We start from the raw sequence: 17,039 nt of genomic DNA, 5'->3' as shown, positions 1-17,039 counted from the left end.
TTAGCCTTTCGCTCTCTTTCGACTAATAATGGATGCTTCAGAAAATAGACAAAAAAGACGTTCTTTGCGCCTCGCTCCTTGCCCTTCGTGCACACGACCCTGCATGAGCGAAGAAGAGGTTCGCTTCCAGCTGCTCTGGCTGCTCTGCTCTGACCAAGGAGAAATGACTCCCGACTTTCTTCTCGCCGTTTCCGTTCTCGCCTCGTTCATCATGACGGTAAGTAACGCCAAATATGCACTATAGCGCGTTTCACTCCGCGTCTTGGTAAGGACTAGCTACGTTGATTAGGTCACATTCTTCGAAATGCCCCATTCTCGGTTCCCAGCATCGCGGTTTCTGTGTTATCTCTATACGGACATAGCTGGATCAAGGTGATCTAGCTCAGTTGACACTGTAGTTGTTCGCTGTTTGCGGGTGGGTCGGTGTAAGATGTCCGCAACCGAAAAATACGCGCGTTCATCTGATGTCCGACGATTCTAAGCCTTACCTGGGTGTGTGATTCAGGTCTGTGCCGTCGTACTATTTCCTCATCGTGTCTATTCTTTTACCCACCAGGGGACGGCTCTGTTCTCTAACGTGACCGTCTATGCCTTGTGTGGGCGGATGAGAAGAAGGGGGAGGGGGCATGATTGCTCTCGACAATGTGACCAGCGCTCGCACGTCATCTGTAACCCCAGCAGAACCGTGATCCTGCACTGTATATTTCACATTCGATGCTTAGCACTACCAGTTATCGCACTCCGGTGTTTGTCCCCCAATACAGTCGGTGCAAGACAAGACTCTTACAGGGACCTTAAGCAACAAAGAGAACGCTTTGTTTTCTCATATCCAGAGTGGCTCGGCCGCTTTCTTAACGTCAGTTCTGCACCTTGTCCCGCTTGAAAAGGAGAGAAACTTGAGTGTCTCGTAAGAACCTTCTGAAGTTTGGCAAATGAAGAGGGCCGTTTGCCCGTATAGGCCGCATCTTTGAAGCGTCCATCTCTCGTAGCTGAGCACAACAGCAGTGTTAAAGATTAGGCTTCGCGCGCAGCCTGTTGGAGCCAGTAACCGTCCGGAGACCGCGGTTCTCCTTCTCAAGGCGGAGAACGCGAGCCCGGTGTTCTTCTGCACCGCCTACGTGCCCGCCGTCAAGGACGTGCCCAAGAAGGAGGAGGACTCCGTGAGTGAGCATGCGTCCCTTAATGAGCGCCATCTTTCGGCGAAATTATTGCCCCCGGATCCGAGTGAACCGAGTCAACAGTGGCTACGCGGGGAACCGCTCTCTAAGCGACCTCTAGGGCATATCTCCGAGGTATTTTCTAGTGGCTGCAAGCGTGAAAATCAAAAGAATAATAAATCTCATCTAATGCGTATCGATGGATAAGTCTCAAGATAAGGCCTTTTTCCCTAGCAAAAGATTTTTCGTCAGAATTCTGTAGAAAAACCGATTTCCATCGAAACCCCCCGCTCCTAGTGACGCAACCACGGCATCCTAGGAACGAACTTATGACCAAGGTCGAGACTATTTTTCCAGTTCCGCCTTTCGCAAATGTTACCTTCGTTAGGGCATTTGAGTGAATGTAGATTGAGCCTAAAGCAATTATCTTCCAATCGCGTAGGTGCACGTCCCGAGAAGGCAGGTGCCGCGGAATGCCGTGCGACCCTTGTCTCCGAAATATTTTTCCACGCAGGAATACCGGCCATTCTTGAACGTGCTGAACGACACGGATTGCGACTACGAGAGGCGCTCTTTCGAGGGCAAGCTGGTGATGCTGGAGCGCTGCGACAACACCTCCAATGACGACGTGATCCAACAGGCCAAGAGCGCCAAGGCCACGGGCGTCCTCATCAGCGTCAACGCGATGCACGCAGTAAGCTGCTTTAGGAACACACTGACGCTGGCCTCGGTGGAGAGCGCGCTAAGTGCTCGTGAAAGTAATCCACTTTTGAGGTTGTTAATAAAGGGACTGACAACTGAATTCTAAGGACCCAACTTATGGGAGCGCAGTAGAAAACTTCGCTTCGAAGGTGTCTAATTCCAGTATTTTTTTTTTCAGAAACGATTTGTAAAATTTTTATACAGTGAATTCTTCCAAGAGTCGAAGCATTCGTTCTTGTCTGTCTTGATGCTGGAATCCAAGATCAGCCAGCGCGATAGAGATTGCACGTCGGCAAAAGTTGTGAACTACAAGCTGGTATAATTTCTGCGTCATTTTTGAGTTTGCACATCGAGAGCTGTTTGGCGCAGTGAGGCACGCCTCGTTGACGACAGTTTCAGTAGACCATCGCGCTTCTATCAAGAAGCTCAAAGCACTCTGACGTCATCTAGTAGCAAAAGCTTGGCGATGTGTAAGGAGCGTTACATTCTGTCGAAGAGGCACCCGGGAGAACGTAAACTATGGCAAAATCTGACACACTCTTCCGAAATAAAAAAACACAATGCACTTAGCAACATACAGAGACATTCGAAAGAGATATGGTGACGTAGTAGGATACGCGGATAAAAGCAGAGTTCAGCCGCAAGATGTCGTATCGGCTTGTATCATGTCGTTTTAAACACAAAGTAGAAATTGTTACTGCTCATTCCTTCAACATTACAATGCTCCCTTCGTGCAATATGAGACAAGATCTTTTCACCTCTGCCATATAACCTCATGACACGTTTTGGTCAGTTGTCGGTCCCTGTAATGGCGGCGTACGTCAGCCCAGGGCGTCGAAAACAAGAAATGAAATAAATGTTGGCATGTCGGAATATTACAAATTTCTATTAGGCAATCGTACACCTTCCTATTCAATTCGCTGAACGAATGAAATAGTGTATGTTCAAAATTATTGGAAGCGAATAGAAAATGATCATGATTTCTAATAACTGGCCCGGAGACAGAACAAAGTATGCGGAAGTTTTCTTCTACGGCTGTTTCAAAAGCAGGACCGAATCCGATGCCGCACAGTGTGCCTCCGCGATCGGTGTGAACTCGATTGAGGTTTCAGCGCCCCGACGCGGACCATTCGTGTAGCGACATTCATAAGTAACGTTCGTACAATGCACATGCCCTTCAAGATTGGGCGACGTGGCAGTACTCAAACAGGTCTAGCAGGTACTGCCTTGAAGACTGATCTCGGAGGCCATGGTTTGCACCTAGCTCTCGGCCCTCTTATGTGCTGATATGTGGCGCTAGTTTTTTCTGTCTTCGCCTATAGCAAAAAAAAACTATTTTTCTGTGCTTATGACAAGATGGTCGAAAAGTTCACATACTGACTTTGTATGCGTGCGATGACTGCAGAACAGAGTTGTGCCTTCTGAAAGCCATAGCTTTAACTTCATAATTCATAGCATCTCAAAGCAGCGGCGACAGTAGCGCAAAGCTGTGTCGCACGATTTCTTGTTGTGTACGAATACTTGCGCAGGGAATATTTCGAAAAATATTTTATTCGTAATCGATTCGACTCCATAACTGTTCGATTCGTATTTCATTGCCTTTCTAATAGTACCTTCCACGGGATGCGACGCTAAAAGAACTAAATTCTGACACACACACCTAAGCGCAAAAAAAAAACAGCAGTAGCAGGTGCTGCAGAAAAGCATTCCCAACGACTGCCTGCACCAACAATCTATTGTATTATACTGCAGCGATCGTCTACGTCTACTGCGCCTTCCTACTGGTCAAAGCTAGCGCGGAATAAATAGAAACGCAATTCACATGACGCCTCCACCCGGTGGCCGCTCTCTTGAACGCATTGTGAAAGGCCGTGAAAGGTGGTCCGACCATAACACCATCATTCTGAAACAAAAAGTTATCGGCTTTACCAGGACAATTATTAGTCGCAGCACACAAATTGCTATGAAAACAAAAAGAAAACGCTACGTTTGATTGGGCAAATTCGAAGGTGCAGCAAATATACAGAAACATGGTTACACGACTGTCCCTTCACACATACGGGCGATTCGCGCTCTTACAGTCGTCCCTGACCTGTTCCGCAGCCAGCAGCGAGAAATCGGTATTCCGGGATCCTTATACCATCTCTTTCGTAAAGCAGCGGATGACTAGCCTACCGTGAAGGCACTGCAGTGTTTTGATAGCCGATGCATTACACGAGCGTCTGAGTGAGGCATTTTGAACATCACCACTGGCTGTTATGCTCTAAGGACGCTGGTAAGCATGCTCATAATTATGTTTTCATTCGTAAATGCGCCAGAATATGTATTTGTTTAGAAATTACATTGTTCGAGCCTACTCTGTGCTGAGCCTAAAAGCGGTCACTTCGTGAAACGGCCAGAGCGCAACAAACAAACGAATGCTTCATAAACAGTGTGTCCGAAACTTTATTCTAAGAGAACCTAACCAAGCTCAACAAATAAGAGTGCTGTGCAGCCGAGTAATCACACGCCTATACATATATAGTAAGACCTACACATGTGCCCACCCTCGAAATTCAAGTCATTCATTCAACTGTTCCATGTGGTCAATGTTAAAGGTTTCGTAAAAACGCGTGGGCCCAATCTTGATCTTTTCTTGCAGGCTGAAGAAATGAAGACCGACATTAAGAAATTGGACATTATTGCCGGCTTCGTCCTCAACACTACCGCGCAGAGGATTGCGGTAAGTGCTTGTGGAACAGCCGGTGCTTGCATCAACACCCGAAGATCAAGGATCATTGATTTTAGAGGCGATGTGTTAAAAGAGGCACTCGTACGTACGAGTGCCTTATTGGGTTGTTTCGCTCGACAGCGGATGACGAGGACTGAGCTCAGAAGCGAAGTGGTGATAGGGTAGCATGAGGAGGCGCTAGAAGTCGATGCGAAGAGGTTAAGAAGGAGCGAAACTTCCGCAAATGCTTGGCGTCCCCACGAGTGATTCACGGGACTGCAACGAAAGACGGAATGAAAAATTTCTCCAACGCGTTATCAGGCACTCAAGCCAATTTTTCACCACTGCTAGAATACGGACGGCAGTAAGACGTATTGCAATTGCTTTGTTGACATTGTGAGCTATCGCGCGCGTGCGCTCTGCCGCATACGACAACAGTTCCTGTTTACAATCGCATGTTCAGCGTTTTATCCCTCCCTGGCGCTACCATTGCGGTAGCAATCAGCAGCGTGGCTGTGACTGACAGCGCCTCGGCGAGGCCTGTTCAGAGTTTCTCGTTACGCCCGAAAGACCGCTATGCTCTTCGAGATCGTGACGCGTCGGCGATTTGGACTGGTATAATATTCCGTTTGCAGGCGATTTTGTATCTCTACAATGCGGCCAGTTGACGATCTTGGCAAGGCAGTCTTCATGGCAAGCTGCCTTTCTTTTCCTCTTGACTGGACTATCATATTGAAGCGCCAGTACGTTCCAGAGAATCTCCTCAGCTCCTCAGCATCAGGGCACAGCCATCAGTATCTTATCTTTCGTGATTCCGGGCAACATTTGGAAAGTCGAAAGCAATGGCAGTAAGTTACGTCTTTGCCGAAGCTTGCCGACGCCGCAGCGGATGACTGAGCACTAATGTAATCAAGTAGTAATGAGTACTAAGGTACTAATGTTCCAACATAAAACGATTTATCTCTATCCGAAACCTCCACACAACCAAATTTTCGGACCTTGCGCTCACCGCTGTTCCACGATCTGGGAGACAGGGCTCTCTTCAGCTCGAACCCTAGATAATCTTCGTTGCCTTATCATCGCTCCAGTTAGGTATAGAGAAGACAACTGTATTGTTCAATTTTTACTCACAAGCACTGGCCTGGAATAAACATGGAACATCATGCAAATTGTGGTGGCGCGAAGCTCCGAGGGACCAGGCGAGACTACATCGACGGGGTATCGGCAACGCCCCTTCATTCCAATGACTGTCGCTTATATACAGATGAGATGAATGATGGGTAGCGCCTCCTATACATACACAACATATTCTCCCCTCTTAACAACGCAAAGTAGATAACACAACAATGAACTCAAACTCTACACGCTTCACAGCACATGACACGCTCCAGTCTTTCGGTCTCAGGCAAACTCGTCCCGTACTGGCAGTCTCCTAGTTCGTTGCGGTCGAGCGGAGTATTGCTGGTCAGGCAGCTGAGGTGCAGACTCCGTTGATGTGGCCGGTGCATTTCCAGGTCAAGCGGAGTATTGCTGGTCAGGCAGCTGAGGTGCAGACTGCGTTGATGTGGCCGGTGCATTTCCTAGACGAGGAGCGCTCTTTTCTGTGTCTTCATTTTGCACCACTTCCGATTTGTCCATGAAGGTAGCAGGAGTCTCTAGGTCACAGGAAAATCTTCTGGCTGCACCACGTCGCTCTATAACCGTTTCAGCTAATGCTTGTGCACCTCGTCGCCTCCTTTGGCAATTACCGTCAGCTTTGATGCATTGCATTTAGTGCCATTTGCCAACAGAAATGAACGCTTGCCCACTCGTCTCTCCACTTGCAGCGGCAAGGAAAAGTTGTGCGTCGTCTTCGGTCCGCCTTGTTTTACTTTCACCACGAAATCTCCTGGTTCAATGGTGGACGTTCTGGCACCGAGTTTTTCATCTGTATACCTTTTTGTTCGTTGCTGCTGCTCTCTGACCCGATATTTCAACTTTTTTATGGCAACTTGAGGTTCGTCGAAAAATTCCTTTCCTGGAAGGCCAACTACATCCAGTCTTGTCCTCGGTCTTCTTACATGTAGCAGGAACGCCGGTGACGCACCTGTAGCTGCATGCGGGTTGGCCCCATACACACCAAGGTACTCGCAGATCGCCTCCTTCAGCGGCCTCCGTTCCAACGCCGCGACCTAGATGCATTCCTTCAGCACGCGGTTCAACCGCTCAATCTGCCCATTGCTTTGTGGGTAGTACAATTCTGTAACGCCGTGCTCAATCCCTCGGTCCTGCAAAAACTGCTCAAAACATGTGGTCATGAACTGACGCCCATTGTCCGTCACGATGCTTTTCGGGTACCCTTCTCTTGCAAACAGTTCCAGGAGTACTTTATAACAGCCTGTGTAGTTATCCTGGACACGAATGCCACCTCTGGCCACTTGCTGTGGTAATCAATGACAGTTACCGCAAATCTGCACTCTGGAGGTGCTCGCTCCATCGGTCCGACGATGTCAATTCCAAGCTTTTCCCAGGGCTTCTCTGGCCACTCCACTGGTTGCAAAGGAGGCGTCACCGATTTTGCCGATTTATTGGATGCTTTGCAAACCACACAGTTCCTAATCACGGCTTCAACTTCATTGTCCATTCCGGGCCACCAGTACTGTTCCCTCAATCTTTGTTTTGTTCGCACAATGCCTGGATGTGATTCATGTCCCATCATGACCAATCTGGAAGTCAGTGCCGCAGGGGGTACGACTCGTTCAGCCCGAAACAGTAGTCCATCTACCACTGACAGCTCTCCTTGAATGCGAAAATACAACCTTGGTTTTCCGGCTAAACAGTTCTTTTCCGGCCATCTAGACATAACGTACCATGCTACCTCGCTTAGAAGCGGATCATCAGCTGTTGCTGCTTGTAGTTCACTTTTTGTTACCAGGCTGGAAACTGTAGCGACCACCTCTTCCACTGGTTCGATCTCAGTCAACCTCAGAGGAAACCGAGAAAGTGCTTCCGCGACGACATTGGTTTGTCCTTTTCTATATTGCACTGAAAAATTGCATCGCAACAACCTAGCATACCAGCGTTCAATACACAGTGGACGTCTTCCAACCCCGTTTGTTGACAGCAGTGTTACCAATGCTTGATGGCCAGTCCGTAACACGAACCTGCGGCCCCACAGATATATATTCCAATGTTTGCATGCTCATAAACATGCAAGCGCCTTCCGTTCCCCGGTAGAGTACTTGCGTTCTTGTGGATTTAGTGTCCTGGAAGCGAATGCCACTGTGCGAACATCGCCGTCAACCACATGCTGCAGCACAGCTCCAAGCCCATATGCAGATGCATCAGCTGTCACCTGTACAGGCAAAGACACTTCGGACATAGCCACCACTCCACATGCTGACAGCATCTCCTTGACCTTAAGAAAACTTTGCTCTGCGTCCTGGTCTGACACGAACTCTTGGCGCTTTCGGAGAAGTCTTCGCAGCGTTTCCACCACTTCTGCATAATGTGGAAGAAAATGGGAGTAATAACCTACGAGCCCAAGGAATGATTGCAACGCCACTAAATCTGTCAGCGCTGGTGCCTTAAGTATAGCATCCACCTTTGATTTGAGTGGGCCAAGACCACGTGCAGTCACATGGTGACCTAGAAATGACAGTTCCTGGGCCGCGAATAGGCATTTATGATTCAGCTGCAGCGCAGCGCTGGCGATCTGGCCCAATACCTCGTGGAGATTACGGTTGGGCTCGTTCTTAGTCTTTCCGAAGACTATGATATCTATGTAGAACAATACACCCTTGCAGCCTTTCAAAAATTTCCTGCATCATTCGCTGAAAGGCGGCTGGTGCTGATGCGAGACCGAAACACACTCTGCGAAACCGAAATAATCCTTCATTCGTGGTAAACGTCGTTATTTCACGACTCTCTTCTGCTAATTCCACTTGGTGATAGGCTGAGGCAAGGTCTAATTTCGAAAACATTGTTGCTCCACTCAACGCATGCAACAGTTATGTGTGTGGTAAAGGAAACCCATCAACAACCACTGCTTTGTTGGGCTCGCGCAAATCAACGCATAGGCGAATACTGCCATCCTTCTGTACAAATACTATAGGAGACACCCATTCTGCAGCATTAACCTTTTATATAATGCCGGCTTCCAGCCATCTTGCCAGTTCAGCTGCTACTTTCTCCCGTAAGGTCAGGGGCAAGCGTCGAAGTTTCGCCGCTACTGGTTTGACATCTGACCGCAGCTTCACAGAGTGCACAAAGTTCTTCACTGGTCCCAACTTATATGCAAAAAGAAAGGAAAACACACAACTCGAGAGGGAGCGACGGGGAGCTGGCCGTGACCGGCAGGCACTCCAGTGCCGAACCATCGATATGCAACTGTAGCTGTTGCACAGCATCCAGTCCCAGCAATGCCATGCCTTGAGGAACAACATAAAAGCGCAGGTAAGTCCAGTTGTTCCCGCGCATCACTCTGGCTACAAAATATCCCACGACCGGAATTTCCTTCTGTAAAAAATCCCGCAATGTTTCAGTAGTTGAAGCCAATGAAAACCTGCAGGCGAACATGGCCCGATAAAGGTGTTCAGGCAAAATAGACACAGGCGACCAAGTATCAACCACCAGTTCCAACTGCTCGCTCTCAATGACGACATCGGTGACCAGGGACCTTCGTTCCGCTTGTCTGACAGCCAGCACGGTCAGCCCATCCTCTTCACAGGAGCCGTCGTTTTGAATTACTTGTACTACATCCCGCTCCACCGACCTACTGCAGACCGCTTGAAAATGTCCGATTTTGTAGCATCTGGAACAACGTTTCCCTCGCGCTCTGCAATTTTGTGAATTTTTAAGGTGCCTTGTAGAGCCGCAGCGGTAACATTTTCGCAACCACGGCATTCTCGAGTCGTTTTCTTGCCCCGCTCCTTTCGAAATATGATGCACCATGTCCAGTTGTAGTGGCCCTTGATCATAGACCTCAGCACCTTCTGCTGCCTGCTCGTACGTTTGCAGAATTTCCACCGTCTCGGTCAACGTAAGTTTTGACCCCTTCACGAGTAGTTTCTGTCGCATCTCAGTGCTTCGCACTCCGTCAACAACCTTGTCCCGTAGAGCCGCCTCCAAGAAATTCCTGAAGTCGCACGTCTTTGCTAACTGTCGGGGCGCACTGACGTATGCTCGTATCGGCTCATTTGGTAACTGTCTCCTTAACGTAAATCGACGTCGCTCGACTAATACGTTCACGGTACTTGAAAAATGATGCACCAGTAAGCCAAGTGCCTAGGTATAACAGTTCTCTTCACTTGCCTCTACCTTGTCCTTTTCTGTGGCTGGCGTTGGCGTCTGTGCTGGCTCCGGACCCAAAGTGCGGAAAACACAGCGTCCTTCAATCCCAAGGCATTGTAGCAGAATGGCCTTTTCCCGCGGGGGCGGTTGCGTATCCAGCCCCGTCGCTTGCAGAAAATTGGTGAAATCATCACGCCACTGCTCCCAGGGAATCGTTGCGTCCCCGGGCGCCTCAAGAAAAGGCGATAATGGCGGCAATCCGGCCGCTTCCATCTCGCAGGTGACGCCCCTTGGACGAACCGCGGCAGCAGAAAAACCTAGTCAGGCCAAACGCTTCTTTGCTATCTTCGTCGACTGCGCCAGTATGTGGTGGCGCGAAGCGCCGAGGGACGAGGCGAGACTACATCGACGGGTATCGGGAACGCCCCTTTATTCCGATGATTGTCGCTTATGAGATGAATGGTGGGTAGCGCCCCCTATACATACACAACACAAATGTTAGCAAATCATGTAAATTACTTTGTTTCGTCAAGCGTCCCGTGCAGCAAGCAAACCCTGCCACTAAACTTTTAGCATACACGACCCTTGACCGTTCGAAAGTACAAAACGCATCTTTAATTTGAAACCCGCACCAAATGTGCTTAATTAACAAGCTAGAGTCAGTCCAGGATGCAGCAGCTAGATTTATAACAACAAACTATTCCCATCATTCAAGCATTACTACCATCAAATATTGCTTAACTTAATATCACTTCAAAAGCAAACGTTAAAAGCGCTATTATATCATTTCCACAGACTATATTACGATCGGTCCACATTCGCTACGTGCTATATCAGCCCAGCCCACCGCATCTCATTCCTTCACAATTGAATCCATGTTTTCTCGTACCTACCTCCTCATGCATTCCTCATTACTTCTCGCAATTAAAAAATTACCAGAAGACATCGTTTCAGCATTAAACCATGATGCCTTTTTTTCAGGAACTAAGGTGTTTTCTAATGTAAATTCTGACTGAAGAGGGTTTATTTGTTCGGACGATCAATTCTGTTGTTTTTTTTTTTGCCGCTATTAACCAGTTTTTGTGCATTCATTTAATTGTGCTTGTGTATTTTGTGTTATATTTTTATGTTTAGAGTAGACATTTGCTTGCTATATAAACCGGGCAACCCTCCTATGTAATGCCCGAGAAGGGCCTTTGGGGTATGTGAATAAAAAAAAAGAAACTACGGCTGTCACCGATACGAGCAGCATCCTGCACTGCGAATAGCTTTGCAGTTCTTTTCTGGAAATTTAGCGATGTGTTCATCGACATATATTAACATTTTCACCATCGTTTACAGCCGCAGGAAGTTTGTTACCTCTATAGCCAAGTTGCTCCGGCCCCACACCCTCGTAGGATTTCCTGTTTAAAATATATCAAATTTCTCAACTCATCCTACTACATTAACGCCTGCAGCACTACTGATCCCCAGCGCACTACAATACAGCACCAGCTAACTAAAGGAGCAGGCGATGAATGACGATGAGGCAGTGGCCTTAACTTCAGAGCGGGTAAGACGAACGGACCAAATAACTTAGATGAGGGTGATGATCACGACCTGTGCCATCCCCTCTTTCTCTATCATTGCAGTACGCGTAGCGTGCTGTATTTTCATCCCTATATACGCGTTCACTCATGCGGCGTTATAAGAACCACGATTCACTCAAGTGGGTGGCGCAACTTAACGTATCATGAAACCAGTTGCAGCCCATAAGGCGTATCGTTGCACCTCTTGCCGAATGGTCATACTGTGTCATGCGCAGACTTATTTGGTTCTCGTCGGCTTTCGTTCCAGCCAAGCTAGGGTTAGTGGGAAAGTAGTCTGTATGCCGGTGCAATCCAAATATAAATTCTTGATTTAGAGGACTTTCATTTCAGTGCCGGTTATGACAAAATTTTAGACGCCGACCTCGGAATGACTTCGGGACGATACTCGACTGAGATAGTCGGGAGTGGGAACTAAAAGGACAAAGGGCAGGTGGATTGTAAAAATTATAAAACAATTTTTTTTATTCTGCTCTTAAACAATCCAATGATTCCTGAGAACATATCCCCAGAACAGCGCACTCGAATGACTATTTGGAAGGAATTTAAAACTGATTCTCTGCACAACAATTAATTCACCGTTCAAAGGGGCGCGGCTTAACGCAGGTATCGTTTTTGTAATTGCCTATTGGTTTCAAAACAAACAAAACATTCACACAAAACGGCCTATTTTTTTTTTCATAAGCTTGAAAGAGCATGTTCGAAAAAAATGGTATATTGTTGTTTTCTCTTCACTGGCGATATTAGCGTTGTGCTGCCATCAGTAGCTGTGCTGGTCGAGCACCCTAGGTTTTGGAGTTTACGAAACCTGGCAGCTGCCTTCTGGATCCTGAATACATTGTGAAAATCGCGATTTCTCGTTTCTCTGCCAGTCAGCGAAGGGGGCCTCTTTTGAGCGAGCCAGTATTACCCGCTTGGCGTATTTTATAATGTGGCATTGACCCACACGACCAACTAGTAATTGCAAATTGCAACCGAAAGCAAGAAGGAAAAAAAGGCTTGAGTATGCCAGGAATGGTTTCATAACTCAGTACAATGAAACGAGGCTCAACAGTATGCAGAAGAGGCATTTTATGTTGTGATGGCGGAACTAAATATGAAGCAGGAATTTTTAGAAGTGTTATTTTTGTGTGTTTATACAACATTTCATCCGAAGCCAATGAGTCATTCAGTACTGTTTCTTACCCATACTTTACTACTTGAGTTGTGCATGTACTCAATGAAACCAATTGTCTTGCTGTGAAAATTTTTTATTTTGAAAGCAATTTTTTTAAAGAAGTAGTCATGTTGAACCACCAGTTTCTTTTTATTCTTGAAAAGCTATAACGATTTTTTTTAATTTAGGTCAAAATAACGCCCTTATCGTGAGGAAAAGTTCGACGAATGCAGTACCTTAAAAAATAAATTCAGAAGTGTTCCTTATGGAAGCGAAAAATTCGAAAAATTATTTTGAGACAACGTAAGTTATTACGGTGTTTTGGCGGAGGTTATGTAGGAAGTATGTAGAAGCCTATTCAAGCAGCGAGCAAAATTTTAATAAGGTTTCTTTTGCGGAAGCAGAATTAATGGCTAAACAGACTGAGTACTACATCTACCTACCATCCTCCATCAATGACAATTTTCAAGGAAGTGGAAAGGTCAGCCGTGGCGGTCAGCGCATTTAGCTAGTAAAATAACACAAAGAAAATAAAACACCAGAGCTTCCCGGGGCTTCTTTTGTCACGAAGCCTTCCTCCTAATTGTCAATTGTTTTCTCTGTTGGCCTTATTCGAGAGTACCATCACTTCACCCGCCATGAAATTCCCCCCAAGTAATAGAGAAGTCGAGTACAAAAAAACCTGCGGGGGAATTTTTTATTTATGTGCACACTGCAGACCATGGTTAGGTCCAAGCAGGAAGGGCAGGTGCACAAAAAGCAAAAGTATAGCAACAAAAATACAAAAATACAGCAAAGATAATGTAGTAAAACAACAATACAGCAATGCAAGACAAAGCAGAAAAAAATACATAATACGCAATATCAAAGATGGCTGAGGAACGCGTCTGTTTTTCAGGGTTGATTTGGTACGGTTAATGAGTTCCAGTCAGATATAGTGCGTGGGAAAAAGGAAAACTTGAACGAGTTAGTCCGAGCAAAATATGGTTTTAAAATTGAGCTATGCAGCGTTAATGGGTTAATGCCCACATATGCCAAATTGGTTATACTATACTTTATATTCATAGATCCCTGACAGCTGTCACGCGACCACTCGAGCACTGGTACAGGGGTTAACCGATGCGCCACTGCCCTACGATGGCAGGTGCTGCAACCAGTGGGGGCTTTGAGACCCCGGTCGGTCTTCCCGAGCAACCTCTCGCCACTAATCATTAATTTAAATGCCGGTTGCTACGATGCGCAGTTTACTGACAATCCGATGGGCAGCTCGTGATGACAGCACGATGTCACGTGACTTAGGTGCCCACCTGCCACCTAGGTTGCTTCTCTGAGTATTTTTCAGGCATTTTTATGCATGGCCAACGACACCGATGACGCAGCCGGCTTTTCTGTGACACGGGACCCTTAACGCTATCCCGTTGAAAGGAGGTTCGCGCTTACAAGTACAATTTTCACAGTTGCGCTGCAGCGTCATGGCTGCTGGCCCTCTAAATGAAGCCCTTATGAACTGGTTTGGTGTATGGGGGTTTAACGTCCCCCCTTATGAACTACTTGCTGCGCCGCTTTAAAGCCATATCATCGAAAGTAAGCACTAACTGAATTCGCATCAAATTTATGGAGCGCTGCCTACAGAAACTTTCGATCAGGGTTGAACACCCTACCTCGACGACTCAACCTCGAACAGAATCTTTGTCCCGGGGATGTAAATTCGGCGCCATCACATTCCCGCAGTGTAGTTCGCCAGCACGTTTCGGTAGCAGCTGACCGCAAATCGACTCGGACTATCGGTTCCGGCGCTGTCTAACGTATTTCGGCCCTGCGCAGCGATACGACGACCGGAACAACCAGAGCCTGATGGGGAAGCTCTTCGCGACGCAGACGTCCTTCGACTGGAGCTTCGTTGTCATCTGGGCCATCGCCATGGGAACAGTCGTCGGGGGCTCGTACTGGTCCGGGCTCGTTCAGCGCTCCCAGTGAGTGCACACTGCGTTTCTCAGAAAAAAAAATTAATGGTCGATTTGCGCAGTTAGGCCAAATGCAAATTCCCTGCGCTAGCAGTTCGGTTTTCACTTCGATTCCGGCGTTCCGATCCAGTGTCCACGGATGGCAGTTTTTCGGATAGCGATAATGGGTTAATGTCCATATATCCACAGATCATTCACAGATCCCTACCACTCTTGGCGCGGTGTGAAGCGGTCAAGTAGTGCACCAGTGTCTTTCTATGGCAGGCGCTGCTATCGGTGGGACTTGGGTTGCTTGGGTTGGGTTGCGACCGAGGCTTCTCGAGCAGCCTCTCACAATTGACCTGCCGCCTGACGCGCTGTAAGCTCTGTCCTACGATCAGTACTGTCAGAGAAAATTCTTCTTCTTCTTCACCCCAGGTATATGGCACATACCCACGCGGGGGGATTGGCCAAGGTGTAGTTGAATAAACAAAGAAGTTTCCATGGAAGATGATGACAAAATTGTAGCACCAATCGTGAATTTTGAAAAATCAATGAATAAAAACAAGAGAACAATATTGACAGTTAAATAACAGACAGCATTTTCGTGAAAAAAGAAGAGCTCGTAGAACTTTAAAAGAATTAGCACATCAACCTACAAGTTGCTTCGTCTTTCTCATTCAAAATTTGAGTGACACCAGCAACGTTGTCTAACCTTCTCGAGTGCGGTGTGTGCAGTGCGCAGTATAATGGCAAACGGGAGCGCAGTCCAGCGTGTGGCCGTGTTACGCTAGGCCGGATGATAACAAGGCGGAGGCTGCGCGGAAATATGCGCACTGTGTGTCGCGACATGTTGTATTTATGCTATTATTGCTGTGCTTTTGCTGATTGCTGTATTTCCGGTAAAAAAAAAACTTCTTTTTAGGGCACTTTTTATTCTCACTCGTGCTGTATTTGGATTTATTTGTGCCCTTCTATGATTTCGCTTGTCATTTGTATTTATCCTATTATTGTTCTGTTGTTGGTAAGCGCTGTTCCCTGCAGGATGAAATTCTTTTCCTGGGACACTTTCTAACACTCTGGCGCTGTATTTAACTGTATTTGTTAGATTCTATGTTTTCCCCTATATATTCTGCTCAAAGAGGATACAACAGTGACATATTTTTATGTGCATCCTGTGTATTCGTGTCTTCTATTTTTGTCTTCTCGGCCGATGCTGTGCAATTTTCTTTCAAAATTGTTTCTTTTTTACATTCCTGTCAATGAGCCAATCCATGTGGCCCTCGTGCGGGAACCTCATCTGGTTTTAGCGGTTCATGTGTCACCATGTGGAGCCACTCTGGGCAGTCGCAACCTGTGCCTCCTTCTTTCGGAGTCTCACGGGGCCACACAAACGCGGCCAGAGGAGCTACAGACGCTCACAATTGGCGGCTGCTTCCCTTTTTTTGTTAAACCCCTACGAGCGGTCGAAAAGCTCGGTGTATGCCCCTGTTGACGCTCCCCGCTGTATTCACCACGTTCATAGCTGTCTTATCCTCTTAATTCTTTGAATTTCGTCTCCATTTTCGACTGTCTCTACCGGTTTCATTATTGTAGTTTCAATGTCTTGTTTTCCATCTTGTTTCCCCGTTGGGATTGCTGAAATTCAGTAACCCAAGACTAAATCCAGCTTAACGAAACTGCCACTCTTGCACAGCTGACCCACGCGCCGAACAACCTAGTCGAAACGACATTCTTAGGTTGAAATTGCCACGGGTGTTTTTGCGCTATAGAAAATGGCACCACAAGTCATGAACCCTAACATCAATTGGTAAACTGCCCTTTTCGCTAAGAACACAGGAAAAGCATATTGCGAAAAATTGCCCACCCGCACAAATCTCAGATTTTAATGCTCCTCTCTAAATTTCATTTGTCCACAATGCGATGTAATGTGCCTTAGTGCTTCCCTCGTGTGTGCACTATCTGTGTTGGTAATTTCATTCCCCGGATCTAGTAATGCATGCAGTCCTGGCATCAGTGTCCAGGAACAGAATCGAAAGTCTCATATTCCAACAGGCTTATCTCGTACATGTTCTTCATTATTCGCGCCAGTTTGGAGGCAAAGAGCTGGACCAACCTGGTGGAATGTGTACAGTTTTTACTAGACTGGATTATGATCATCATATACACCTCACATTTAAGCTTTTTTGGGCGAGTAGGACATTTCAATCTTGTGCAAGTTTTAATGCAAAGCAGTGGTGTGTGTGTGTGTGTGTGTGTGTGTGTGTGTGTGTGTGTGTGTGTGTGTGTGTGTGTGTGTGTGTGTGTGTGTGTGTGTGTGTGTGTGTGTGCGTGTGCGTGTGCGTGTGTGTGTGTGTGTGTGTGTGTGTGTGTGTGTGTGTGTGTGTGTGTGTGTGTGTGTGTGTGTGTGTGTGTGTGTGTGTGTGTGTGTGTGTGTGTGTGTGTGTGTGTGTGTGTGTGTGTGTGTGTGTGTGTGTGCGTTGCGGCTTTTCTCTGCTTGCCTCAAGACCGACC

The 17,039-nt window shown here is 47.0% G+C and overlaps 1 protein-coding gene across 1 annotated transcript in view; it reads left to right on the top strand.

Annotated features, from left to right (window-relative positions):
- The window catches only part of LOC144121836 (signal peptide peptidase-like 2B), a 69,954-nt gene continuing 52,915 nt past the window's right edge, over positions 1-17,039 (top strand). Inside the window, exons 1-5 of the mRNA XM_077655251.1 lie at positions 1-217; positions 1,032-1,160; positions 1,672-1,851; positions 4,501-4,581; positions 14,407-14,555. Of these exons, the coding sequence (XP_077511377.1) occupies positions 29-217; positions 1,032-1,160; positions 1,672-1,851; positions 4,501-4,581; positions 14,407-14,555 (728 nt within the window). The 5' untranslated portion in view covers positions 1-28. The remainder of the gene's footprint in view (positions 218-1,031; positions 1,161-1,671; positions 1,852-4,500; positions 4,582-14,406; positions 14,556-17,039) is intronic.

This window comes from Amblyomma americanum, chromosome 2, assembly GCF_052857255.1.
Source record: "Amblyomma americanum isolate KBUSLIRL-KWMA chromosome 2, ASM5285725v1, whole genome shotgun sequence".
In the NCBI taxonomy this organism is placed as follows: domain Eukaryota; kingdom Metazoa; phylum Arthropoda; class Arachnida; order Ixodida; family Ixodidae; genus Amblyomma; species Amblyomma americanum.
Note: the sequence above shows the minus strand (reverse complement) of the source record. Positions and strands in the feature narration are given on the sequence as shown.